At 37.9% G+C, this 27,889-nt stretch overlaps 1 protein-coding gene across 1 annotated transcript in view; it reads right to left on the bottom strand.

The window, feature by feature from the left end:
* Positions 1–27,889, bottom strand: part of LRP1B (LDL receptor related protein 1B) — a 2,306,513-nt gene that overhangs the window by 121,377 nt on the left and 2,157,247 nt on the right. Inside the window, exons 78-79 of the mRNA XM_036744555.1 lie at positions 5,131–5,354; positions 4,005–4,111 (exon numbers count right to left, since the gene is read on the bottom strand). Coding sequence (XP_036600450.1) covers positions 4,005–4,111; positions 5,131–5,354 — 331 coding nt within the window. The remainder of the gene's footprint in view (positions 1–4,004; positions 4,112–5,130; positions 5,355–27,889) is intronic.

The following is a 27,889-nucleotide window of genomic DNA, read 5'->3' as shown; positions in this document are numbered from 1 at the left end:
ATCAAGGTTGTAAATACTAACTTGAATTCAAGGAAGGATTAATACAGCAGTGCTTCATCTCTGTGAAGGGGCCTTGCCACAGCAAGAGATTCACAAGTCTGGTTATTGGTTTTCATCACTGAAAGTGGAAAATGCCCAGAATCCTCACCCTTCTCCAGAATCCTCACCCTTATTCCAGTAATTCCTCCACCTTTTTGTTCCACCTCTATTCACCCACAATTGCCTTGTGAATTTCTCTGTGCCCTTTGAAACTCTTACTGTATTGTTCCATTCACCCAAGTTCCCAACTTGGCATTCATCCTTAACTCTTCCCTCTTCTTCACTCTCCATATGCAATTAGTTGTCAATTAACTCCACATCTCTTGTATCCATCCCTTTCTCTCCATTCACAGTTCAGGCTCTCTAATTACATTTCACCAGGACTGTGGCAATAATCGGTTTGCCTGTCTCAATTTTCTTCTCTCTTTAGTTCATAATCTACATAGCTGCCAAAGCAATGTTCCTAAAGTGCAGCATCAATCAAATGACTTCCCTACTTGAAAAACAAACCACACAAATGAGCCCAAAATGAAAACAAAAACCTTCAGGAGCTCCATATTGAATCTATGATCAAGCACAAACTCATTTATCTGAAAAGACCACTGCATTCTGGGTCTTGGTTATCTTTTTAGGTATATTTCCATTACCCCCTTCCTATTTTAGTAAAATTGATCCACTCATTCTACTCTCTTCTTAGTAATCCCATATATAAAATATATTCCCTTCTCAGCCCTGCCTAATAGAAGCCATAGCTTTTCTTCTTCAGAGCTAACAAATAAATAATACTTTTCCCCTGAGGCTTTTCCTAATCCCTCCACATATTTCTCTTGCCACAAAATTATTTCATATACATACATACATACATACATACACACATACATGTATATGTACATATGTATGCTTATATATATTTACATGTAGGTATATTTATATTTACTTATAAGTATACATGTTTATACTGACAGAATGTAAACTCCCTGAGAGTAAGGACTCTCTCTTCTTTTTTTGTACTATCAGTGTCTAGCATAGTGTCTAGCATACAAAAGGCACTTAATAAATGCTCATTGAGCTAAAAACTCCCTTACACCACTGAATTTTTCAGCCATTATTCCTCCCACCCTCCTTACTTTAATAGAAGCCTATCTCTCCTTCCAAGTCATATTATCCTTTTCAACCCTCACCCCTAGTGGCTAATCCAATAGAGAGGTCAAAATTACTGGGACACATGCTTGCTAATTATTTTTGAATTTGCACCATCCCTCTTCCACAATTTCCCAATGACCTTTTGTCTTCAGAGGGGTTTTTAATCCATTTCTACCAGCCCTTCCATTCTTGCTATCATCTACTGACCTTCAGATTATTCCCACGACTTTTTCAACTACTTCATCATTTGACTCATGGTTTTCCCTCTCTCTAAGACATCTTTTGCAATCATCTTGAAGAAGCTGTTATTCTTGATGATGATGATACTTCCAGAAACCTAGTCATTCCTTCCTCAACTTTTAACAACTTCTTTCTCCCCTGTACTTTATCAAAATCCAGACATGGCTACACTTCAGCCCTTGCTACTTATTTCAGAGCCAGAATTTGGAAACTGCATTCTCCATCTGAAACCTTTTATCCTTCTGTCATTCTTACCCTCACTAAACCTACTCTTGACTTCTGTACTGGACCTTTAGTTCCTTGACCCAGGCCTATTCTCCCAGTCTACCTCCTTCACTATGCCTTCACTTGCTTCCATATCTAGCTTTGACACCATGGTCTCTTACTAGTCATTGCATTAGAATCCCTTGACAGCTAGGTGGCACAGTAGATAAGAGTGCTGGGCCTGGAGTCAGTCAACTAATTAATCAATAAACATTTGTTAAGTGCCTACTGTATGTCAGGCACTGGGCTAAGAACTGAGGATACAAAAAAAGTCAAAAGACACTCAGTACCCTCAAGTATCATACAATCCAATGAGGGAGATGACACATAAACAGATGTATACTCTAGAAGCTATATATAGAAAAATTGGAAATAATTAGCAGAGGGAAGGTATCAGAATTAAGAGGGGTGGAAAGAGGCTTCAGAAAGAAGATAGAATTTTAGTTGAGACTTAAAGGAAGCCAGAGAATTCAAGGGACAGCATTCTAGGCATGGGGGATAGCCAGAGAAAATGCCCAGATGTAAGAGATGGAGTGTCTTATTTGTGGAACAGCCAGAACAAGGTCTGCCACTGGATTAAAGAGCACATGTTGGGGAATAAAGTATAAAAACACTGGAAATGTTGGAGGGAGCCCTAGCTCCTTGTGAAGGGCTTTGAATGCCAAACAGAACATTTTGTATTTTATGCTGAAGGCAATAGGGAGCCACTGGAGTTTATTGAGTAGGAGGATGTTATGATTGTACCTGTGCTTTAGGAAAATCAATTTAGAGGATAAATGGAGGATGAATTGGAGTTGGAAGAAAGATGAGACAAGCAGGCCCACCAACAAACTATTGAATTATTCAACTATGAGGTGATGAGGCCATGAGAGTGGTGGCGGTACCAAGGAGAGAAGGGGACATATTTAAGAGATGTTGCAAAGGTGAAATCGACAAGCCTTGGCAACACCTTAGATACCATGGATAAGAGATAATGAGGAATCCAGGACGACTCCTAGGTTGTGAGCATGAGAGACTGAGAGGCTGGCATAGCCTTCTACAATAACAGTGAATATAGGGGAAAGGGGGGATTCATAGGGAAAGGTAATGGATTCTGTTTTGGACATATTGAGTTTAAGATGCCTACTGGACATCCAGTTTGAGATGTCTGAAAAGCAGTTGGAGATGTGAGATTGGAGGTTAGCAGAGACATTAGGGCATGAAGGGTATATTTGAGAGTCATCAGCACAGAGATGGTAATTAAATCCATGGGAGCTTAGGAGATCACAAGTGAAGTAGTATAGGGGGAGAAGAAGGCCCAAGACAGAACACTAAGAGGCATTTATGGTTTGAGGGCATGATCTGGAGGAGGATTCAACAAAGAAGATGCAGAAGGAGTGGTCAAATAGGTAAGAGGAGAACCAGAAGAGAATAGTGTCCCAATAACCTAAAGAGAAGAGAGTATCAAGGAAGTATCAATGGAAGTTGCTTGGTCTTTCCCCCAGAAACCTTTCCTCAGGGGACTTGCTGCCCCCAGCAGGAGATGGAAGGCACAAGGCTCCAGCAAAAAGTTAGGTCTCTTTTCAGCTGAGGAGGAAGTAGCAGCAGGAAGTGGTAGACTCCTTGCACAGACAGAAGATACCTGATCTTGCCCTTTGAAGTCTTTCATGCTGTGCCAGTCAGGAGTTGGGAGGCTGAAGGTGCTAGTATGCATCTGGTTAGAGTCAAGAATTAATAAAGGAAATGCTGGGGTTAGGGCAGAGATAGTCTTTCCTTGGGGGCCATTATTATAAACTAGCACAATGTATGACATTTTACTAATGCTTATTTTTCTTTTACAATGTAAAATATTTAATAATCATGTAATTCATTTAAAAAACCATTAATTATGTGTTATGTTGGTCAGTTAATAAGCATTATTAAGTCTTTATTATATGCCTGACACAGTGATAACCTCTGGGTTACTAAGAAAGGCAAAAATGTGGTCTCTGACCCCAAAGACTTCAAATTCTATGTATTGGACACAGTGCTAGGGGCTGGTGTTACAAACACAATGAAAACATTTCCTGCTTTTATGGAGCTTATATTCTATATTCTACAACTTGATTAAACATCACAATGTAGATGAGAAGACCTGGTTTTATACACTAGCGAATAACTAAAATAATAACTCAAAATTATTTGATAACCAAACATGAAAATACAGTGCTTAAGACTGTTGGTAATTGCTAGCCTCTTCTCCTGCAGGGGAAAAATATGGCCAGCAGAATTAGAATCTAACCTCCAACATGGTGGTAAGTCTATCTCACCCTTTAGAAGATGCCAAAAATCTATCATACCTGTAGGTCTCTGTAAATTCTTCTGGACCAAAATCCTTCTTAGAGTACCATCCATGGCTGCTTCTTCAATATGAGAGTGGTCCCCAACAACAGTCCAGTACATCATCCTGAAGACAGCAGACAAAAGAGGTGAGCCCTCTGTGGTCCTGTGTGGTGTTAATGCTGCTTGTCAGTGACATTTCTCAGTGGACTAAACTGTGTCTTATGATTTGATGTCCGATAATCAATTGGGAAAATTACCTTACAAGCTCAGATTGAAAATATTTCTGCTTTTCTCGGCATCTATCTTCATGTAATGATTTCTTATCATGAACTCATTCTGTTTACACCCCCTTAGAATATTTGGCCTATTTTGAAGTGTACATCAAAATGATTTATTATTTCCAGAAAGGGAATTAATTATTTTTTCCAACAGAAGTGATTTCCTCTTGTAGGAGGAAAGGTGCTACATAAATCTGATAAATAAATAAATATCAAGGGTTGAGTCTATAATTTAGAGTCTGATGATACAATTTGGGGCTTACAAAAAATCTTTATTACTCTTCCTAATACCTCCCCTTTCAGTCACTGGGCTAAGTATTTACATTTCTACTTATAGTTTAGGAAGAAAAAAAGGGACACTTAAGCCAATCAATTGAAATCCTTACTAGAGTCTCTTGTAAAATATTTCGTGAAGATGAAGTTGAAACTCAATTAAAATAAGATTTGGGAATGATCTTTGACTTTTTTTCATCCATGCTGTGTTCATCTTTCATTATCAGAGGCAGCAGAGTCATAAACTCTCTTGAAATGGAATAGTTAACATCTCTAAAATTCAATTATACATTAATAACAATTGTTTATTTAGCATATTTGTTTCATTGTTTTATTTTTTTAAAAATTAAGTCATTGCTTGACCCAGTTTTGGGAATCTTTGAGACATCAATTATAGTTTGAGGTATAAATTAACATGACAATGACTCCCATATAGCAATGAATGACTCACAGAAATTTGAAACTTAAAAAAAATTGCATTGAATACTTTTTCCATTTTTTCTAAAATAAGGAACTTTTTAGAATAAGTTTAAAAGCCATTTATTTTTAAGTGGTAACTGAAAAAATTTAAATAATAAATTATTTGACTTACCCTCTCTTAGGATTGACAGCAATGGCATAGGGTTCTCCAGCCATATTTGTAAGGAGCCGTGTACAATTGGGACCATTTAGTTGCCCCACATTTACTGAGTATCTTAAACTTGTCCAGTGAGTGGTGTAATAACTAAACCAATGCATTCTCGAGTGATCTGTCCAGTAAATATTGCCAGCAATCCAATCAACAGCAATGTCCCTGGGTCTTTTGAATTCAGGACACTAGAAAGAAAATAGTTTGAGAAAATAAAAATTGGACAAGAAGAGTTGCCAATTTATCTGCCTGGATTCACTGAACAAAATCATTGAGGGAATCCAACCCCAAAATATTTCTTGTGTTGTGTCATTGACATAACTTAAAGAGAAGAAGTAGCCTCTCCAAAATTTGCAATCTAAGTAATACCATGAATTTGTCCAACTTTTTTTAAGTTCAGTTTCTTTCTACAGCTTTTCTTGCTTTCATTACCCTATGTAACCCCAAATTCCTAGAGTTTATTTTTTATTATTCTCTGCTTTAAAAAAAAAACAAAAAAACTAAACATGTATAGAGAGAAATGAGAATGGTGTGTGTGTGTGTTTGTGTGTGTATCTTTTTTTTTCAATTGGCCATTTAAGTTTAATAGTAAAAGACTGCTTAGTAATTACAATGCATCACAAAAACCTCCAGACGAAAGCATTATTTTTGTGGACCATTTGTTTTGTGGCAGTTTGAAGTTATTAGTTCTTAAATTCAGTTATTTTAAAAGGGAAGCAACTTGACCAAAACTCTGTCCCAGAATTTTGAGACATTAAAACAGTTTAATGCAAAAAACCCCCAACAACAACCAAATAACGTTTGTTCATGGGTTTGAGTATCACTTTTATTTTTCTAAATCATCATTTATTTATTTATTTAATATTTTTAGTTTTGAGCATTAATTTTCATAAGAGTTTGAATTACAACTTTTCTTCCCATTTCTACACTCTCCCCAACTCCAAGATGGCGTATATTCTGATTGCCCCATTCCCCAGTCCGCCTTCCCTTCTGTCACCCCACTCTGCCCCATCCCCTTTTCTCTTACTTTCTTGTAGGGCAAGATAGATGTTTATGCCCTATTGCCTTTAAATCTTATTTCCTAGTTGCATGCAAAAACTTTTTTTTTGAGCATCTTCCTTTAAAACTTTGAATTCCAAATTCTCTCCGTCTTCCCTCCCCACCAACCATCCCTAAGAAGGCAAGCAATTCAACATAGGCCACATGGGTATCATTATGCAAAACCCCTTCCACAATACTCATGGTGTGAAAGACTAAGTATATTTTGCTCCTTCCTATCCTATCCCATCTTTATTCAATTTTCTCCCTTGACCCTGTCCCTTTTCAAAAGTGTTTGCTTTTTGTAACCTCTTCCCCCATCTGCCCTCCCTTCTATCATCCCCCCTTTTTTTATCTTCTTCCTCCTTCTTTCCTGTGGGGTAAGATACCCAGTTGAGTGTGTATGTTATTCCCTCCTCAGGTCAAATCCAATGAGAGCAAGATTCACTCATTCCCTGTCACCTGCCCTCTCTTGCCTCCCAACAGAACTGCTTTTTCTTGCCACTTTTATGTGAGATAATTTACCCCATTCTATCTCTCCCTTTCTCCCTCTCTCAAAATATTCCTCTCTCATCCCTTAATTCGATTTTATTTTTTTAGATATCATCCCTTCATATTCAACTCACCCTGTGCCCTCTGTCTATATATATATATATATATATATATATATATATATATATATATATGTGTGTGTGTGTGTGTGTGTGTGTGTGTGTGTGTGTGTGTGTATGTGTGTATGTATATTCCCTTCAGCTACCCTAATACTGAGGTCTCATGAATTATACACATCATCTTTCCATGTAGGAATGTAAACAAAACAGTTCAACTTTAGTAAGTCCCTTGTGATTTCTCTTTCTTGTTTACCTTTCCATGCTTCTCTTGATTCTTGTGTGTGAAAGTCAAATTTTCTATTCAGCTCTGGTCTTTACACTGAGAAAGCTTGAAAGTCCTCTATTTTATTGAAAACCCATATTTTGCCTTGGAGCATGATACTCAGTTTTGCTGGGTAAGTGATTCTTGGTTTTAACCCAACTCCATTGACCTCCAGAATATCATACTCCAAGCCCTTCAGTCCCTTAATGTAGAAGCTGCTAGATCTTGTGTTATTCTGATTGTGTTTCCACAATACTCAAATTGTTTCTTTCTGGTTGCTTGCAGTATTTTCTTCTTGATCTGGGAGCTCTGGAATTTGGTGACAATATTCCTAGGAGTTTTCTTTTTGGGATCTTTTCAAGGAGGCAATCCGTGGAGTCTTTCAATTTCTGTTTACCCTCTGGCTCTAGAATATCAGGGCAGTTCTCCTTGATAATTTCTTGAAAGATGATATCTAGGCTCTTTCTTTGATCATGGCTTTCAGTTAGTCCAATAATTTTTAAATTACCTCTCCTGGGTCTATTTTCCAGGTCATTAGTTTTTCAATGAGATATTTCACATTGTCTTCCATTTTTTCATTCCTTTGGTTCTGTTTTATATCTTGATTTCTCATAAAGTCACTAGCTTCCATTTGCTCCAATCTAATTTTTAAGGTAGTATTTTCTTCAGTGGTCTTTTGGACCTCCTTTTCCATTTGGGTAATTCTGCCTTTCAAGGCATTCTTCTCCTCATTGGCTTTTTGGAACTCTTTTGCCATTTGAGTTAGTCTATTTTTTAAGGTGTTGTTTTCTTCAGTATTTTTTGGGGTCTCCTTTAGCAAGTCATTGACTTGTTTTTCATGGTTTTTCTCATATATTTCTCATTTCTCTTCCCAATTTTTCCCTCTAGTTCTCTAACTTGCTTTTCCAAATCCTTTTTGAGCTCTTCTGTGGCCTGAGATCAGTTCATGTTTTTCTTGGAGGTGTTTGATGTAGGCTCTTAGACTTTGTTGACTTCTTCTGGCTGTATGTTTTGGTATTCTTTGTCACCAAAGAAAGATTCCAAAGTCTGAGTCTGAATCTGAGTCCATTTTCCCTGCCTGGCCACGTTCCCAGCCAACTACTTAACCCTTGAGTTTTTCGTTGTGGTATGACTGCTTGTAGAGTACAGCGTACTTTGTTCCAAGCTTGAGGGGATGCGCTGCTGTTTTCAGAGCTATTTCTATACAGCCAGTTCTGCCACACCAGTGCTCCTCCTCCCCCAAAAACCTCCAACCTGGACCTGACTCGGATCTTAAGCAGGCTCTGCACTCCTGCTCTGATCCACCACTTAATTCCTCCCACCAGGTGGGCCTGGGGCCAGAGGCAACTGCAACTGTAATCCTCAGAGCTCCACCACCTCTGCTGCCCCTGGTGTGGTGGCCAAACCATGAACTCCTTTCACTCTGTCCCCTGTGGTTTTTCCCACTAACCTCTGTTGTCTTTGGTGTTTTGGGGTTGAGAAGTCTGGTAACTGCCACAGCTCACTGATTCAGGGTGCTAGGGCCTGTACCGCCCAGCTCCCGATCTGGTTGGTCCAGGCGTAGCCCAGGCTGGGCTCTGCTCTGCTCCGCTCCCAGCTCTGTGTTTGATAGACCTTACCCAGTGACCACCCAGGCTGTCCTGGGCTGGAGCCCTGCTTCCCTCTGCTATTTCCTGGGTTCTGCAGTTCTAGAGTTTGTTCAGAGTCATTTTTTATTGGTGTTTGGAAGTTCCTGGGGGAGAGCCCTAGGCCAATCCCTGCTTTCCAGCCACCATCTTCACTCCACCCCTTGATTATAGCTTTTTTTGTGTGTGTGTTTGTTATCTTTAATGTTTTTTATAGCCTTGGAGTATTTAATACTGTTTTGAATTCTTCTGGGTGAGGCAAATAATGAGAATAAAAGAGACAATGAGGGAGCGAGAGCAGAGACAAGGAGAAGAAAATTTAGACTCTGTAGACTCCATGCAAGAAATTTTCTAATTTTTCACTTATCTATCAGAAAGGTCAACCAGGTTATACAAGTGTATATGTATATGTAAGCAGATACAACTATCTATCTATCTCTCTATCTGTCACTACCTATCTATATATATGTGCATGCTTATTTACCTAAAACAATAAAGAATTATGGAAAGCCAGAAAAGAGTACTTGTCTGAAAGAAGTCACATAAACAAATAAACAACTGTATGGGAAAGGTCTAGTCAGTCTCTTTCTGCTATGCATGGATGGCCAATATTCTTCTAGGGAGATCAAGTATCCTGACCTGAGTAGCACACCCAGCTGAGCCATATAGGCAGGGTAATTAGGGTTTTTCTGAGGCAGTTCATATGGTAGGGGAGGGGGATCTTTGCTTCCTCTTGGAGGCTGTTTGGAGACAGTCGTTTTCACAATACATGGTCTTCTACCAGACAGTGCTATGTATCATGACCTTGTTTCTTTACTCAGCCCCATTCCTGGAGGATTGTTACCAGGGTGCCCATCTCCTAGAGGTCTATTTTTGTGTTCCCTAACCTTTATGTGAGCATGAATGAGTCTTAGGGTTAGGGGTTTCCTCCTCTCTCAGTGCAACTTGTATTTTTACTCTCCTCTTTATAACCACCCTCCTCATTTTCCTTGTAGCTCTATTACCATTCCATCTCCCCTTCTCACAGGTGAAAGAATTTCTAGTTATGGCTCTAACACACAACTTTTCAGAGATATGAAGATATGGGAAGGCTGGGGACTTAATGAGGAGGAAATGAATTACTTGTGTGAAATTTGGGATAACTGAATGATCATTAGCAGTTGATTTGACTTGAAAAAAGCAAAAAAAAAAAGGAACTATGGAAAAACGTTCCTGTAAAACGAAGAAATCCAGAGGTCAAATTGGGAATTCCAGAAGTTTCCTGTTACTCAGTGTCATTTGAGATGAGAATTGGTTCTTGAGAAACTTCTATTAAAGGAAATATGGACTAAGTAAAGCAAGCATACATCAGGTAGTCAGATTCATCAGGTTGTGTATACCATCCTTTCAAATGACTTATTTGAAAAACATCCTATAATTTTTGCAGTATCTTGTTTTTCTCTAGTCTAAACATGTGTGCTATCCATCTACCTAGCATCATTTCAGGGTTAACTAAAAGATGAATGTTGAGCACTCTGCAATACAAAGTGCTCTAGAAATGTCAAATAAATAATGATCAGAGATGGGAAGTACATAGGGATTTGACCCAACCAAACCACAAAATCATTTGCAATCGTTTTGGTATCCCTTAAATTGACTGAATTTTTTTCCCTTAGGTTGACAGCATTTATGTAACAGTTACAAATAAATAAATCACCAAGGAGCTGAATGCATGCCAATGTGAATCATAAATTTATATATGTGAGATAAAACTTTCTTTTTGCTGTTGAGGTCCTATTTGTCATTTTCGTAGACTGATAAAGCAAAGCTTGAGCATTCTAAAATGTGGCATATCATCCATGTAGACAATTATGTTTTTCTTTATTATATATATTTATTTACACGCCATGTTCTATTATGATGGTGAACATGTGGAACATATATTTAACATACATTTTATCTCTGCTATATACAATGTTTTCATTTTGTCTAATATAAATTCACAATGACCTAAAGAAATGCATAAACCTTATTTACAAAGAAAGTTGGCGGTCTGACAATGAAGCAACTTGATTCCTACAGATTGAAGCATATGGTCACCTTCAAGATTCTTTAAAGGACACCAGAGAGTCAGGCTGTAACACAGTGGATTCTAGAAGGAAGGACTACTTTCTGGGCTCACATCCAGGTTGGACTGTTGGATTGGATTAAGGGACATGAAATTTTACCTTTTTCAAACTAAGCATAGAAGATAGTTAATAATGTAGTAGCTTTTTTTTCTACCGTGTTAGTTCCTGGGGCAGAGAGAAGCTAAGGACACATAGAGACAACCGAAGAAACACAGGAGATAGAGGTCAAGTCATGAACTAATTTTGTCTATAGTTGTGAATATAACAGTGACATTACAGATTGTCCACTTTCTGGTAAAATGGCTAAAAACTTTTTGAAAAGTTTAAACAGGTTAAGTATTTGTTGACTATTTAACGAATGCCACCAGGTTTGGCAGTATGAGACATACAAAATAAGTTGTAAATATTAGATCTGATCCCTGGCTTTGTAGACCTTATGATCAATTAATGTATAAAAGATGCATTTTCCTCTTGCATTTAAGATAAACAACATTGCTTTTCATAGACTGAGAATAGGTTTGATATGAGGTAAAATGTAAACTAAAGATTTCTGGGTTGGATATCTTACCTAGAAGGGAGTTGCAATGAGCAGAGGAATTCTGCGGGTGGTACTCATAGGTAGAAGGTCAGGAAGTAAATATATTGAAGCAAAGAGAAGGAAAGAAATATAAACAGAAGGTAACTAAGTCCCTTATTTCAGGGTAAGAGAAATAGAAAAAGGGGAAAACAAAATAGCAAAATCTAAGTGACTTGCCTGAAATAGTTAAATAAATGAGTGGATAGAATTGAGCACAAGATTCTTGCCTCCTAAGCTAACACGGGAAGCTGACAGGCCACTGAAATATGCGTTCTAATGAAATTTGAAATTTGTCATTTTTAAGAGACAGTGTAAGCTGGTGCTTACCCTGACTGCAAAAACCACTGCTCATGTTTTTGTACAATGTGAAAGACACATTTTGACTACTTCCTTCCAGACAGATGATTTCTTCCCTAATAACTTATCTGAATGCACAGCCAAACTTTGGGACCTGAGGCATCCGTCTACATCATAGTAGTTGAAAAATATTAGTCAAATGAATGAAACTCTTAAGTATTAGGGGAAAAAAACCTGACAGAATGATTGCCACAAAATTAGAGGTTACTACTTTAAATTACAAATCTTTCAGAGCTGTGGATTGTAATGTACCTGTCGCAATTTCATAGTTTCAGGAAAATCAACACATAAGTCACTAGAGACATTCGTTTTGAATCAAACAAAAGAAGAAAAAGTATAAAAGAATTTTAAGGCTAGGAAATTCTTTTTTTTTTTAATTTGAATCATTACAGTTGACAACATCTTTTAGGAAAATAAGTCTAGTAAGAGAGTTGGTATTCTGAGATTCAGGACTTTGTATGTAGTCAAATATTTGCATATGTGTAAGTATTTACCTTTCTTCTTTATATGAGAATAAAAACATGAAAAACAACGTGGCCAAATTTTGGGGGTGCTAGGCGTGAAGGTTCAAAGTGTACGTCTGACATATTTGAGCAGTTAGGTGGTGCAGTCAATAGGGTTCCAGGCCTAGAGTCATGGAGACCTGAGTTCAAATACACTTACTAGCTATGTGACCCTGGACATGTCACTTTACCTCTATTTGCCTCAGTTTCCTCATCTGTAAAAAGGGGTTAATAATAGAACATTCCACTCAGGGCTGTTGTGGGGATCAAAGGAGATAATAATTCTAAAATATTTTGCACAGGGTCTGGAACAAAGTAAACACTACGGAGATGTTAATTATTATTATTATTATTATAATTACCACAGACAAATCATAGGATAAAAAAATTACATTTGGAAGGAACTGAACAAGCCATTCAGTACAACCCCTACATTTTACAGATGAGGAAACAGAGGATGGATTCGACCTCAATTATTCCTGATTTCTCTACTTTAACCTCTCAGTGTCTCTAGACAACTCTAAAGCTGTAAATGAGAATGGAGTTTTCAAGATGTTCATCAGAGGTTTCATTGATAAAATCCTTATTGATGATGATAGCTCACATTTCTACACTGCTTTAAAATTCATAGAATTCTTTTGTCGTAACAACCCAGTGAATTGGATCATTTTCGCATTACCTTATTCCTATAATCTCTGAGTAGAAAATTGGTATTCTACCTAAGCTATATAATTAAAATAAACAATTTAAAAGTCCCCACCCAGAGAAGAAGAAATTTTAACTGGCTATATATATAATTTGAGGGTCCATAAAAGTCAACTGAAATGCTTTTAGATTCACAAGACAACTGAGATCATTTGTAATTGTTGTTCAGTTGTTCCCAGTTGTGTCCAACTCTTTATGACCCCATTTGGGATTTTCTTGGTAAAGATACTTGAGTGGTTTGACATTTCCTTCTCCAGCTCATTTTACAGATGAGGAAACTGAGGCAAACAGGGTTAAGTGATTTGCTCAGGGTCACACAGCTAATAAGTGTCTAAGGCTGGATTTGAACTCAGGTCTTCCTGACTCCAGGCCTGGCCCTCTATCAGCCTGGTCCTCTATCTACTGCTCCACCCAAAAGCTGCCCATTTGTAATATATAACTCTTTAATCTTATTAAGTTCTATGATAACCATGTTTTAAAAGAGAACTTTAATGTTTTAAAGAAAGATTAAAGAAATTTGGTAATAGTGATTTACAGTATAAATTTTAACAGAAATAATACTTAAAGTGTCCAATAAAGGGCACATAAGAGGAAAAAATCCCCTGGTTACAATTAAAAATATTCTCAAGGAAAGATCATTTCATACTCAACCATTGGGAGGATACAATAAATTGCAATATGGACATGTTTACCTGTCATAAATTCTCAGTTCAAGGCAACAAGCAACTAGAAAATAAAGTGTTGACTCCCAGAAAAAATTGTAAATATGGCCAAAATGTGTCTCTCAACATTTGTGTCTTCCTTCTGAAACAGGAGGCAGCATGTACCTGGCAACGTATAACCACCACCACCTGGACTACTGTCTACCTTCAGACCCTGATGAGACAGTCTAGGAACATGAAACCAAAAGCCTGATGGCAATGCTTCCTGACCAGTGACCTCAGCCATAGTCCTGAGAAGCAACACCTGTGAAGATGCATCCTGCAACTGCTTCCACACGTGCCACAGTCACTGAAGATTCAAAAAAGAAAATTCTTGCCATCAAAGGCCTTGGCACTATCAAATTGTTTATCAGAAACTGATAGAATTTTATCAATGGGAATGACTTTGAAGAAAAGCGTTTACCATCTGACTTGCTGCTGCACCTGAAGGACCATGGAACTTTTCCTTTGACCTTCAGCTGAAACCTTGATCTGTCATCATGGTTGCTCACCTTACCTTGTGAGCTCCTTCAGAGGAAGCACTGAGCACCGCACTTTGCACACAGTAAGTGCTTGCTAAATGCTTAATTCATTCACTCCTTCTTTGCCTATGCTATTTTTCCCCTCAATGATGTCTCCTTATCCAATCTTAAATGACCAGTGCTCCCTTTACAGTAGCATAAATGTCTATTCTCACATCCTTTGTCCACATGAAGGCTTAAATGTCTGTTAACAGTTTAATATGTTATCCTGCCCAGAGGTATTTTGCAAATTTAAAGAGATCAAAGCTTAACACTACAGATGCCAGAGGTGAAATGAAGCACATAGGTAGGTACCCATATTCCATATGCCTTTTACAAGGTCACCATGACAAAAATGGAAGGATAGCCTTTTTAACTAAGGAAAATGATTTAGTCCTACAAAATGCTGAAGAACACACTACTTTGGTGTCTGGTTTATTCATGGAATAAGAAAAATAGAGAGAGCTTCACAAGATCATTTTGTCCAATCTTATCAGTAATTACAGCTGAGGTTGGTACATCAATTTATAACTTACCAAGTTATTCACATAAATCATCTTATTTAAGCTATTCTGTTACTCCTAGTTTACTGATGAAGCAACTGAGGCTTATAAAGGTTAAATGACTTAGTTATACTGACACAGTAAGATTCATAGGTGGGACCTAAACCCAGGTCTCCCTGATTCCGAGTACAGCATTCTGCTAAACTATCATCTGCTTCCTGTTAAATAGATAAATATTTGGAACATTCACTTCACATAGCTACTAATCAGGAATTCTTAACAAGGGGATCTGTAAACTTATTTTATACTTTTTAAAAATATTTTGACAATAGTATTTCAATATAATTGGTTTCCTTTGTGATCCTATGTACTTTTTTGTATTTAAACATTATATACTTTAAAACATTATTCTAAGAAAGGGCCACATAGGTTTCACCAGACTGTGAAGGGGTCCAAGGCACACAAAAAAAATAAAAACAAAAAACAAACCAAAAAAAACTTCTCTTAGCTAAATACATTTGGTCTAATGTAATTTTTAGGAGCATTTAAACGTGATGAATTTTGTACCGTACATGGAGGGAGTTACAGAATGGGGAAATGGGTGCTCAGTAAATGTAATTGGTCGAATAACTAAAGGTCTACCTTCCACATGCTAAAGCAAAATGCTGTTTACCCCTAGATGTTTTCCTTATTTCAATTACAAAAAGAGGGAACAAAATTACATGCATCCAAGTAACACAAGGGTTCTTATCCTTTTCCACCCTTCTCACTCCCTCCTTTCCTAGGTTCTATGGAATAGTGATTACTTCATCTGTTTAACTATAAAAATCTGAATAAGTTATACTAATCATGCCAATTAAAAAATAAATCACACAAATACCCTTAAAACTATGTTTACTTAACACTTATTACTTTTAAGATGCTATTTCAAAGATGAAGCTGAATCCACTGATCTATCTATTCCATTTAGTTAAAACATCTGGACAGTCTATGCAGAAAAGACAAGTAAATGTGTAGCAGTGTAGTTAAAATAAATGTGGGGATTGAGGACTGAGAAGTAAAGAGTTATTATTTGGCTAACTAGGGTGATTTCATGGACACTACTTGGACATCTTAAAGTATGTATTGATGTCAAATCAGCAGATGGTACTTTGACATTTTATCACCTAGAGCTTGTCATAGTAATGCTAGATTGCTTTAATTTGCTTGGCTAACAAAACCAGTAGTGTTTTAATGATATAATGCATTGGGACCATATTACATATGGTGTTAAAAGTAAAATCAAAAAATAGAGTTGGATTCCTTCCAATTTGACTTTCTATGTCCCTGAATATACTGGCAGAAACCAATTAGGGGGGGAAATGCTCTATTAGTTGTTAGCATTATGGCAAATGGATTGAATTCTTCCACTTCGTATAAATCCTCAGGAGAAAGATTCTACAGGCATTCATCCTTCTCACCTATGAGTTGAAAAATCAGGATCATATTTATCTGGGTCCAAGTAAGATGAACTGAAGTTCATCTTTATACAATAGGTATGCTCCTGAACGATTATATGTAAAATATTTCCGACACTGGGCAAATAAACTGACCTCTCAGAGTCTCTGTTTTGTCTTCTATAAAAGAGATGATAATGTTTGCATGATGTATCACATAGGGTCAACCTTTAAGTATGATAAAACTGTTCATTATTATCAAGATGTCCCAATGTTAGGATTTTGAACTTACCTATTTCTCTCACCTCCAGAATTATCTTTAAGATACATATTAGAGGAGTATTTTGTTTAAGAGGATCTAGATTGTAATTCCCTTGAATTATCTGGTATGATTTTCATTAATTAATTAATACATTTACTCATTCTTTCATTAAAAGATGGCTATTGCCAGGAAATTCCTCTCAACAATGCTCCTGCGGAGTATAATTTGGTTTTGTAGAAGTGAAACTTAAATGAAATTCAGAAAGATGCTTGGAGAGAGAGAAAGAGAGAGAGAGAAAGAGAGAGAGAGAGAGAGAGAGAGAGAGAGAGAGAGAGAGAGAGATTGAGAGAGAGGCAGGCAACCATCTTGGTTTCAACATTCTGAGTTTAGTGATCCAGGGTATCAAGTTTTGTGGGGAAGAAATAATAAGAGTCTGATTGGTTAAGGTCTCCCAAACCCAACTTGAGTAGTAGTTGTGCACCAGAGAATAGGTATTTTGATCCATTTGTGTGGTAACAGATTGTAGTTTGATATATGCCAATTGGCTCTGCCCCCATTGGAGCAGACTGAAGGAAGTACAACTATGCACAAAGTTGCACCAGGAAAGGCAAGGAGGGTAAAAGTTTTGAAAGTCCTCCAAACTGGGCAACAAGGAACCAATGAATAGTTTCAGCAGAAGAATGACGTGATCAGATCTGCATGTAAAGAAGATTACTCTTGCTTCAGGGTAAAGAGTGAATTAGAAAGAAGAGAAAGTGGAGGTGGAAAAACTAGTTAGAAAGCTATTGCAGTATTCTGGGCAGATAGTGATGAGAACTTGTATTGGTACTGGGAGGTGACAGAGGACAGAACAGGAAATAGAAAATGGTAGATGGATTTGAGAGCTTTGGTGGAAATGGAATTGGCAGATCTTAGAAACTGATTGGATGTGGGAAGAAAAGAAGTAAGAGATAAAATAACACTGAGATTTCAAGTATGTGTGATGGATGTATGGGGTGCCATTAACAGAAAGTAATAAGGAGTTAGTTTTAGAAGAGAGACAGTTATTTATAGTTCTGTACAGTTTGGGGTACCCCGGAGCATGCCAAGTGACAAAGTCCAATGAGCACATACAGTCTTATGATCTGCCATTTTCATCTATATCTCCTGGTCATTGCTGGAATTACCCCATTCACATGCAGTCAGATAAACAATGGGTCTCATCTGGACTTTTAATTAACATTTGTCTACTTTTTCTTTGATTACCTATCTGAGCTCACTTTAGGTGCTGTTTTGTAGTGTTTGAACAAAACTATTTAAGTCTGGGGTTCTTAACTTGGGGTCAGTGAAATTGTATTTTTAAAAATATTTTTATTAACTTTATTTCAATATAATTGGTTTCCTTTGTATCCTATCATATTTTATTACTTTAAAAATAATCATTTTGAGGAGTCTTTCTAGGCTTCACCAGACTACTAAAAGCATCCATAATACAAAAATATTAAGGCCCTTTGTTCGAAATAGATGTTTCCAGGTATTTAACAGGTTTTTTGTTTGTTTGTTTTTGTACATGTAACACCCCACTTTAACTTGGATGACTAGTTTATTATTGAATGTGTCTAGGTGGGTTGTTCAGTATTGTTCCTATTTCAGAGGAAAGTGGGAGCATCAGTATCAACATCATTTCCAAATATGTTCTTTTAAAAAATAGAAATGAATGTAGCACGCAAGCACTGGACCGATGTTACAGGGTCATGGCACTAGAGCATACATTGAATTAATGGAACAAATGGCTTGTCATTTATGTGGCCACTCAGAGCTCTTGCCTATTATGTTTCTGCTTCTGCTTATCTTAATATTTTGTATTTGTCCTTCTTCCTAATGTTGATGTCTCCTTCTTCCTGTTATCAACTGGACCTGAATTTTCCAACTTCCACTGATTTCACTGTTGTAATGACTCTCTCCCTTTGACTTTGCAGTTTGGACTGAAGTGTATCCTGTGGCAATAATGCTTGTTATGTCATCTCCTTGTTTCTGAGGATCCTGACTGTTAATTATGACGATGATTTCTCCCTGAACAATGATCCTTCCTGGACAAAGATGCTTGTTAATGGGCTTGATGGCAGCTCCTAAAATGACCTAGCACCTGGAACTATAAAATCCAGAGCTTTTTAACAGTAGGCCTCTTCTAGTTAATAATATATTTTAGCAGCAGCCAATGCGATTGCAACAGAATAAATACAATACCTGGAGTTCAAAATCTGATACTTATTAGCTGTGATCCTGGGCACAACGCTCAAACTCAGTTTCTTATTTTGTAAAATGAGGTGAGGACATTTAGCCTTCACAGGGTCTGACTCAATTTCAATTTTTCTTCTTTGTCTTTCTGTTCTATGTAGACACAACTTTTGTCTCAAGCAGGGACCACATCTAACTTTAAAAATCTCCATGCGCAGATTGCTGTTATTGTTCAATTGTTTCAGTCATGTCTGACTCTTCATGACCCCATTGGGGGTTTTCGTGGCAGAGACGCTGGTTTGCCATTTCCTTCTCCAGCTCATTTTACAGATGAGGAAACTGAGGTTGTGACTTGTCCATGAGTGTAACAGATAGTAAGTGTCTGAGGCCAGATTTGAACTCAGGTCTTCCTGATTCTTTTTTTTTTTAACTTTAAATTATTTTTTAATTTTTTTAATTCTTTTACATTTAATTTATTTAATATATTTAGTTTTCAGCATTGATTTTCACAAGAGTTTGAATTACAAATTTTCTCCCCATTTCTACCCTCCCACCCACTCCAAGATGGCGTATATTCTGGTTGCACCATTCCCCAGTCAGCCCTCCCACCTGTCACCCCACTCCCCTCCCATCTCCCTTTCCCTTCTTCTCTTGTAGGGCAACATAAATTTCTATGCCCCATTTCCTATGTATCTTATTTCCTAGTTGCATGCAAAAACTTTTTTCTTTGTTGTTGTTTTTGAACGTCTGTTTTTAGACCTTTGAGTTTCAAAATCTCTCCCCTCTTCCCTCCCCACCCACCCTCCCTAAGAAGGCAAGCAATTCAACATAGGCCACATGCGTATCATTATGTAAAATCCTTCCACTATACTCATGTTGTGAAAGATTAACTATGTTTTGCTCCTTCCTAACCTATCCCCCTTTATTGAATTTTCTCCCTTGACCTTGTCCCTTTTCAAAAGTGTTTGTTTTTGATTGCCTCCTCCACCCATCTGCCCTCCCTTCTGTCGTCCCCCCTTTTTTATCTTCTTCCTCCTTCTTTCCTGTGGGGTAAGATACCCAATTGAGTGTGTATGGTATTCCCGCCTCAGGTCAAATCCAATGAGAGCAAGATTTACTCATTCCTCCTCACCTGCCCCCTCTTCCCTTCCTAGAGAACTGCTTTTTCTTGCCACTTTTATGCCAGATAATTTACCCCATTCTATCTCTCCCTTTCTCCCTCTCTCAATATATTCCTCTCTTATCCCTTAAGTTGATTTTATTTTTTTAGATATCATCCCTTCATATTCAACTCACCCTGTGCCCTGTGTGTGTGTGTGTGTGTGTATACATACATACATATATATATACACACACACACCTATATATATACATACAAAGACACACACATATGTATATATATGTATACACACACACATATATATATGTATACATACATATATATATGCATATTCCTTTCAGCTACTACGATATTGAGGTCTCATGAATCATACAGATCATCTTTCCATGTAGGAATGTAAAAAAAACAGTTCAACTTTAGTAAATCCCTTATTATTTCTCTTTCTTGTTTACCTTTTCATGCTTCTCTTGATTCTTGTGTGTGAAAGTCAAATTTTCTATTCAGCTCTGGTCTTTTCACTGAGAAAGCTTGAAAGTCCTCTATTTTATTGAAAATCCATATTTTGTCTTGGAGCATGATACTCAGTTTTGCTGGGTAAGTGATTCTTGGTTTTAATCCTAGCTCCATTGACCTCCGGAATATTGTATTCCAAGCCCTTCGGTCCCTTAATGTGGAAGCTGCCAGATCCTGCGTTATCCTGATTGTTTTTCCACAATACTCAAATTGTCTCTTTCTGGCTGCTTGCAGTATTTTCTCCTTGATTTGAGAGCTCTGGAATTTGGCGACAATATTCCTAGGAGTTTTCTTTTTGGGATCTATTCAAGGAGGCAATCGGTGGATTCTTTCAATTTCTATTTTACCCTCTGGCTCTAGAATATCAGGACAGTTCTCCTTGATAATTTCTTGAAAGATGATATCTAGGCTCTTTCTTTGATCATGGCTTTCAGGTAGTACAATAATTTTTAAATTATCTCTCCTGGATCTATTTTCTAGGTCAGTGGTTTTTCCAATGAGATATTTCACATTGTCTTCCACTTTTTCATTCCTTTGGTTCTGTTTTATAATATCTTGATTTCTCATAAAGTCACTAACTTCCACTTGTTCCAATCTAATTTTTAAGATAATATTTTCTTCAGTGTTCTTTTGGACCTCCTTTTCCATTTGGCTAATTCTGCCTTTCAAAGCATTCTTCTCCTCATTGGCTTTTTGGAGCTCTTTTGCCATTTGAGTTAGTCTATTTTTTAAAGCGTTGTTTTCTTCAATATTTTTTTCAGTATTTTTTTGGGTCTCCTTTAGCAAGTCATTGACTTGTTTTTCATGGTTTTCTTGCATCATTCTCATTTCTCTTCCCAATTTTTCCTCTACTTCTCTAACTTGCTTTTCCAAATCCTTTTTGAGCTCTTCCATGGCCTGAGACCAGTTCATGTTTTCCTTGGAGGATTTTGGTGTAGGCTCTTTGATTTTGTTGACTTTTTCTGGCTCTATGTTTTGGTCTTCTTTGTCACCAAAGAAAGAATCCAAAGTCTGAGACTGAATCTGAGTGCATTTTTGCTGCCTGGCCATGTTCCCAGCCAACCTACTTGACCCTTGAGTTTTTTGTCGGGGTATGACTGCTTGTAGAGCAAGGAGTACTTTGTTCCAAACTTGAGGGGATGTGCCGTTGATTTCAGAGCTGTTTCTATACAGCCAGCTCTGCCACACCAAAACTCCTCCTTCCTCAAGAACCACCAACCCAGACCTGATGCAAATCTTATGCAGGCTCTGCACTCTTGCTCTGATCTGCCACTTAATTCCTCCTACCACATGGGCCGGGGGCCAGAAGTAACTGCAGCTGTAGTTCTGTAGCTGCACCTCCCCCGCTGCCCCTGGTGTGGTGGCCCAACCGTGAACTCCTTTCACTCTGTCCCCTGCAGTTTTTCCCACTAACCTTCTCTGTTGTCTTTGCTGTTTGTGGGTTGAGAAGTATGGTAACTGCCACAGCTCACTGATTCAGGGCGCTAGGGCCTGTTCCAGCCTGCTGCTGGTCTGGTTGGTCCTGCCACCGCCCACACTGAGCTCCACTCCCCTCTGCTCCATGCACGATAGACCTCATCCAGCAACCATCCAGGCTGTCCTGGGCTAGATCCTTGCTTCCCTCTGCTATTTTGTGGGTTCTGCAGTTCTAGAATTTATTCAGAGCCATTTTTTTTATAGTTTTTTGGAGGGACCTGGTGGGGAGCTCACACAAGCCCCTGCTTTTCAGCCACCATCTTGGCTCCACCCCCGGAAGCCAGGTCTTCCTGATTCTAGGCCCAGAGCTCTATCTACCAGGCCACCTACCTGCCAAGTACAGAACCAGTCACTAAAAAAGTGCTTAATGAAAATAGTTTTTCTACTTGAAATAATAGACAACTTTAGCAAAGTTGCAGGATATAAAATAAACCCACATAAATCATCAGCATTTCTATATATTATTAACAAAGCCCAACAGCAAGAGAGAGAAAGAGAAATTCCATTTAAAGTTATTGTAGACATTATAAAATATTTTGGAGTCTACCAACCAAAACAAACCCAGGGACTAAATGAACACAATTACAAAACACTTTTCACACAAATCAAGTCAGATCTAAATGACTGGAAAAACATCAGTTTCTCATGGGTAGGCTGAGCTAATATACTAAAAATGACAATTCTACCTAAATTAATTACTTATTCAGTGCCATAGCAATCAAACTACCAAAAAATAATTTTATAGAACTAGAAAAAATAATAACAAAATTCATCCAGAAGAACAAAATGTCCAGAATATCAAGTGAATTAATGAAAACAAAAGCTAGGAAAGGTAGACTAGTCATACCAGATCTTAAATTGTATTAAAAAATAGTAATCATCAAAACCACTTAGTAACAGCTAAAAAATAGAGGGATAGATCAGTGGAATAGGTTAGGTACACAAGACACAGTAGTCAATGATTATAGCAATCTACTCTTTCATAAACCCAAAGACTCCAGCTTCTGGGATAAGAACTCACTATCTGAGAAAAAACTGCTGGGATAACCGGAAGATAGTATGGCAGAAACTGGGCACAGACCAACATCTGACACCGTATATCAAAATAAAGTCCAAAAGTACACAATTTAGATATAAAGGCTGATACTATAAACAAATTAGGGGAGAAAGGAATAGTTTAACTGTTAAATTTATGGAGAATGGAGGAATTTATGACCAAACAAGAGATAGAGAATATTATGAAATGCAAAATGCATAATTTTGATTACATTAAATTGAAAAGTTTTTATACAAAGCCAATGCAACCAAGATTAAGAAGTGAGCAGAAAATTGGGAAAGAGTATTTACAACTAATATCTCTGGTAAAGGCCTCATTTCTAAAATAGTCTAATGGTAATTAAGGTGGGAATTTTTTTTTCTGTTTTCTCTTTTGGAGCATAGAGGTAATCAAGTGCCTTTGTGAGTCTGGCCTTTGTTCCTTTGATTGAATCAAGAATCTTTGACCTGCTTAAGAAACAAGAAAACCTAGTTCACATAGGTTTGAGTTGCATAGTTGTGATGTCCTTTGACCCTGAACAGGGCATATAAACTCAAGGGTTAGCATTTTGTTTGGGGCACTCGCTCACTGAAAGAGTGTCATGTAATTTGACCAGATGAGACTATGGGCAGCTGCTGGAGCCCCCTGGCTTTGAAAACCTCAGATATTGGTGCCTCTCTGGTAACTATGTAATTCTTTGGCCAGACAGCTAGAGGCCTATCTGTTGATAACTGTGTGTGTTTGCTCTGTTTATATTGTCTTTGTTTGTAATTTCTGTTTGTATTTGCTCTGAAGTTCTGGGTGCTGGCTTTTCCCCCTGAACTAAGTACATGACATATGTATGTTTAATTAAAGTGAGATTGCTAACCACTTGAAGTTGCTTTCATTAGAAAAGCAGATCAAAGAACCTGTGTTGGCAGCCCTTCTGTGTGCTGGTATTATTGGCCTTATACCTCCACAACAGCTGCTAGCAACATTGTTGTTACAAATACAGAGTTGGGGGGGGGAGCCAAGATGGAGGCTAGAAAGAAGGGACTTGCTTAAGCTCTCCTCTAAATCCCTCCAAACACCTGTAAAAAATGGCTCTGAACAAATTGAAGAGCTGCAGAACCCACAAAATAGCAGAGGGAAACAGGTCTCCAGCGCAGGAGAGCCTGGATGGTTGTTGGGAAGGGTCTATCACAGAGTGCTGAAGTCGGAGGGCAGCCTAACGTGGGCCACACCAGGACAGACCAGACCCTGAGTCAGCCGGTCGGAACAGGCCTTGGGGCCAGGAAACAGTGAGCTGTGGCAGTTACCAGACTTCTCAACCCACAAACGCCAAAGAGCAGGTTAGGGGTAAACTGTGGAATTGAGTTCAGAGTGGTCCAGCTGCCAGCTCTGGGGGTGGAAGGAGTGGTGCAGCAGTGGCCATAGTAGCAGCAGGAAGCATCTGAGGCTGCTTCCAGAGCACCAGCGTCAGCTGCTTCCTGAGTCCCTTGCTCACACAGTGGGAGGAATCTAGCAGCAGTTCAGAGTGGGAGTACAAGGAGTACTTTGTGGGGACAAAGGCAGATTCTCTTGCTGTGCCCTGCTTGGATCTGTACTGCAGTCCTGGTTGGCGGTTCTTGGGGGAGGAGAAGCACTGCTGTGACAGAGCCTGGGGTGGTGGTGGAGTAGAAGTAGCTCTGAAAACAGCAGTGCTTGGACCCTAAAGCTTGGGACAAAGTACTCCCTACTCTACAAGCAATCATAACCTGACAAAAAGCTCAAGGGTCAAGTAGTTGGCTGGGAACATGAACTGTCACTCAAACTCAAACTCCAGATTCCTTTTTGGTGACATAGAAGACCAAAACATACAGCCAGAAGAAGTCAATAAAGTCAAAGAGCCTACATCAAAAGCTTCCAAGAAAAATGTGAATTGGGCTCAGGCCATGGAAGAGCTCAAAAAGGATTTGGAAAAGCAAGTTAGAGAAATAGAGGAAAAATTGGGATGAGAAATGAGAATGAGGCAAGAAAACCATGAAAAACAAGTCAAGGACTTGCTAAAGGAGACCCAAAAAATGCTGAAGAAAATGCCATCTTAAAGAATAGACTAACCCAAATGGCAAAAGAGCTCCAAAAAGCCAATGAGGAGAAGAATGCCTTGAAAGGCAGAATTAGCCAAATGGAAAAGGAGGTCCAAAAGACCACTGAAGAAAATACCACCTTAAAAAAATTAGATAGGAGCAAGTGGAAGCTAGTGACTTTATGAGAAATCAAGATATTATAAAACAGAACCAAAGGAATGAAAAAATGGAAGACAATGTGAAATATCTCATTGAAAAACTAATGACCTGGAAAACACACCCAGGAGAGGTAATTTAAAAATTATTGTACTACCTGAAAGCCATGATCAAAAAAAAAAAGAGCCTAGATATCATCTTTTAAGAAATTATCAAGGAGAACTAGCCTTATATTCTAGAACCAGAGGGTAAAATAGAAGTTGAAAGAATCCACCAATTGCCTCTTGAAAAATATACCAAAAAGAAAACTCCTAGGAATATTCTCCCCAAATTCCAGAGTTTGCAGGTCAGGGAGAAAATACTACAAGAAGTCAGAAAGAAACAATTTGAATACTGTGGAAACACAATCAGAATAACACAAGATCTAGCAGCTTCTACATTAAGGAATTGAAGGGCTTGGAATATGATATTCTGGAGGTCAAAGGAGCTAGAATTAAAACCAAGAATCACCTACCCAGCAAAACTGAGTATAATGCTCCAAGGCAAAATATGGATTTTCAATAAAATAGAGGACTTTCAAGCTTTCTCAATGAAAAGACCAGAACGGAATAGAAAATTTGACTTATAAATACAAGAATCAAGAGAAGCATGGAAAGGTAAACAAGAAAAAGAATTCATAAAGGACTTGCTAAAGTTGAACTGTTATGTTTACATTCCAACATGAAAAGATGATGTGTGTAATTCATGACACCTTTCTCAGTATTAGGGTAGCTGAAGGGAATATACATATATGTATGTGTGTGTATATATATGTATATATATATATATATATATATATATATAGAGAGAGAGAGAGAGAGAGAGAGAGAGAGAGAGAGGCAGAGAGAGAGGGAGAGGGAGAGAGAGAGAGAGAGAGAGACAGAGAGAGACAGAGAGAGAGAGAGAGACAGAGAGAGAGTGAGACAGAGGGCACAGGGTGAATTGAATATGAAGGGATGATATCTTAAAAAATAAAATCAAATTAAGGGATGAGAGAGGAATATATTGAGAGAGGGAGAAAGGGAGAGATAGAATGGGGTAAATTATCTCACATAAAAGTGGTAAGAAAAAGCAGTTCTGTTGGAAGGGAAGAGGGGGCAGGTGAGGGGGAATGAATGAATCTTACTCTCATAGGATTCAACTTGAGGAAGGAATAACATACACACTCAATTGGGTATCTTACTCCACAGGAAAGTAAGGGGAAGGGGATAAAAAGGCGGGCGATAGAAGGGAGGGAAGATAGGGGGAGGAGGTAAGCAAAAGCAAACACCTTTGAAAAGGGACAGGGTCAAGGGAGAAAACTGAATAAAGGGGGACAGGATAGGATGGAAGAAAATATAGTTAGCCTTTCACAACATGAGCATTGTGGAAATGTTTTACATAATGATACATGGGTGATCTATGTTGAATTGTTTGCCTTCCTAGGAAGGGTGGATTGGAAGGGAAGAGGGGAGAGAATTTGGAACTCAAAGTTTTAAAAGCAGATGCTTAAAAAAATAAAAATAAAGTTGTTTTTTTGCACACAAAAATAAATTAATAAATAAAAAGAAAAATTAAAAAAAACCAAATATATAGAGAACTGAGCCAAATTTACAAGAATACAAGTCATTCTCCAATTGATAAATGATCAAAGGACATGAACAGGCAGTTTTCAGAGGAGGAAAGTAAAGCTATCTATAGTCATATGAAAAAATGCTCTAAATCACTATTGGTAAGAGAGATGCAAATCAAAATAACTCTGAGGTACCACATCACACCTATCAGATTAGCTAACCTGACAAAACAGGAAAATGATAAATGTAGGAGAAGACGTGGGAAAGTTGGAACACTAATTCATTGTTGGTAGAGCTGTGAGCTGATCCAACCATTCTGGAGAGCAATTTGGAACTATGCCCAAAGGGCTATGACAATATGCATACCCTTTGACTCAGCAATACCACTTCTAGGGCTGTATCCCAAAGAGATCATAAAAATGGGGAAAAGACCCACATGTGCAAAAATATTTATAGCAGCTCTCTTTGTAGTGGCCAAAAACTGGAAATTGAGGGGATGTCTATGAATTGGGGAATGGCTGAACAAGTTGTGGTATATGAATGTAATGGAAAACTATTGTGCTATAAGACATGATGAAAAGGAGGACTTCAGAAAAACCTGGAAAGATTTATATGAACTGATGTTGAGTGAAATAAGCAGAATCAAGAGAACATTGTACACAGTAACAGTCACAGTCTATGATGCCTGATTTTGATAGACTTATCCCTTCTCAGCAATGCAAGGACCTATAACAATTCCAAAGGACTCATGATGGAAAATGTCATCCACATCCAGAGAAAGAACTATGGAGTCTGAATGCAGAGTGAAGCAGACTATTTTCTTTATTTTTGTATTGTTTTGTTTTTTTTCTTTCTCATGGTTTCTCCCATTTGTTATAATTCTTCTATACAACGTCACTAATGTGAAAATATATTTAATAGGAATGTATGTGTAGAGCCTATATCAGATTGCAGGCTGTCTTGGGGAGGGAGGGGGGAAATTAAAAATTATGGAAGTAAATGTTGAAAACTGAAAATAGATAAATTAACAAAAAAAATAAAAATGGCTTTTACTGCTATGATCATGTGATGACACAGCATATCTACTTTTATTTTAAATAACTTAGTTGTAGGTCTTTTATGATATTCATGTAGCATGTTCAATTTTTTATTCTTATCTTTCTTCTCTCTTAGGCTGCCAAATTCCTTGTACAAGTTTGTTGACATGCTTTGGTTCACCTACTTCCGAATCCTTTGTTGTAATCTCATTTACATCCCTATCTCTAATTATCCAATCCAACGACCTTTTCTCAATCCCTAGCCTTAACTTCTCTGCTCAGCTGAACACTTCTGGCCTCCTTCTTGATAATTTCTACT

Source organism: Trichosurus vulpecula, chromosome 2 (genome assembly GCF_011100635.1).
Source record: "Trichosurus vulpecula isolate mTriVul1 chromosome 2, mTriVul1.pri, whole genome shotgun sequence".
In the NCBI taxonomy this organism is placed as follows: domain Eukaryota; kingdom Metazoa; phylum Chordata; class Mammalia; order Diprotodontia; family Phalangeridae; genus Trichosurus; species Trichosurus vulpecula.
Note: the sequence above shows the minus strand (reverse complement) of the source record. Positions and strands in the feature narration are given on the sequence as shown.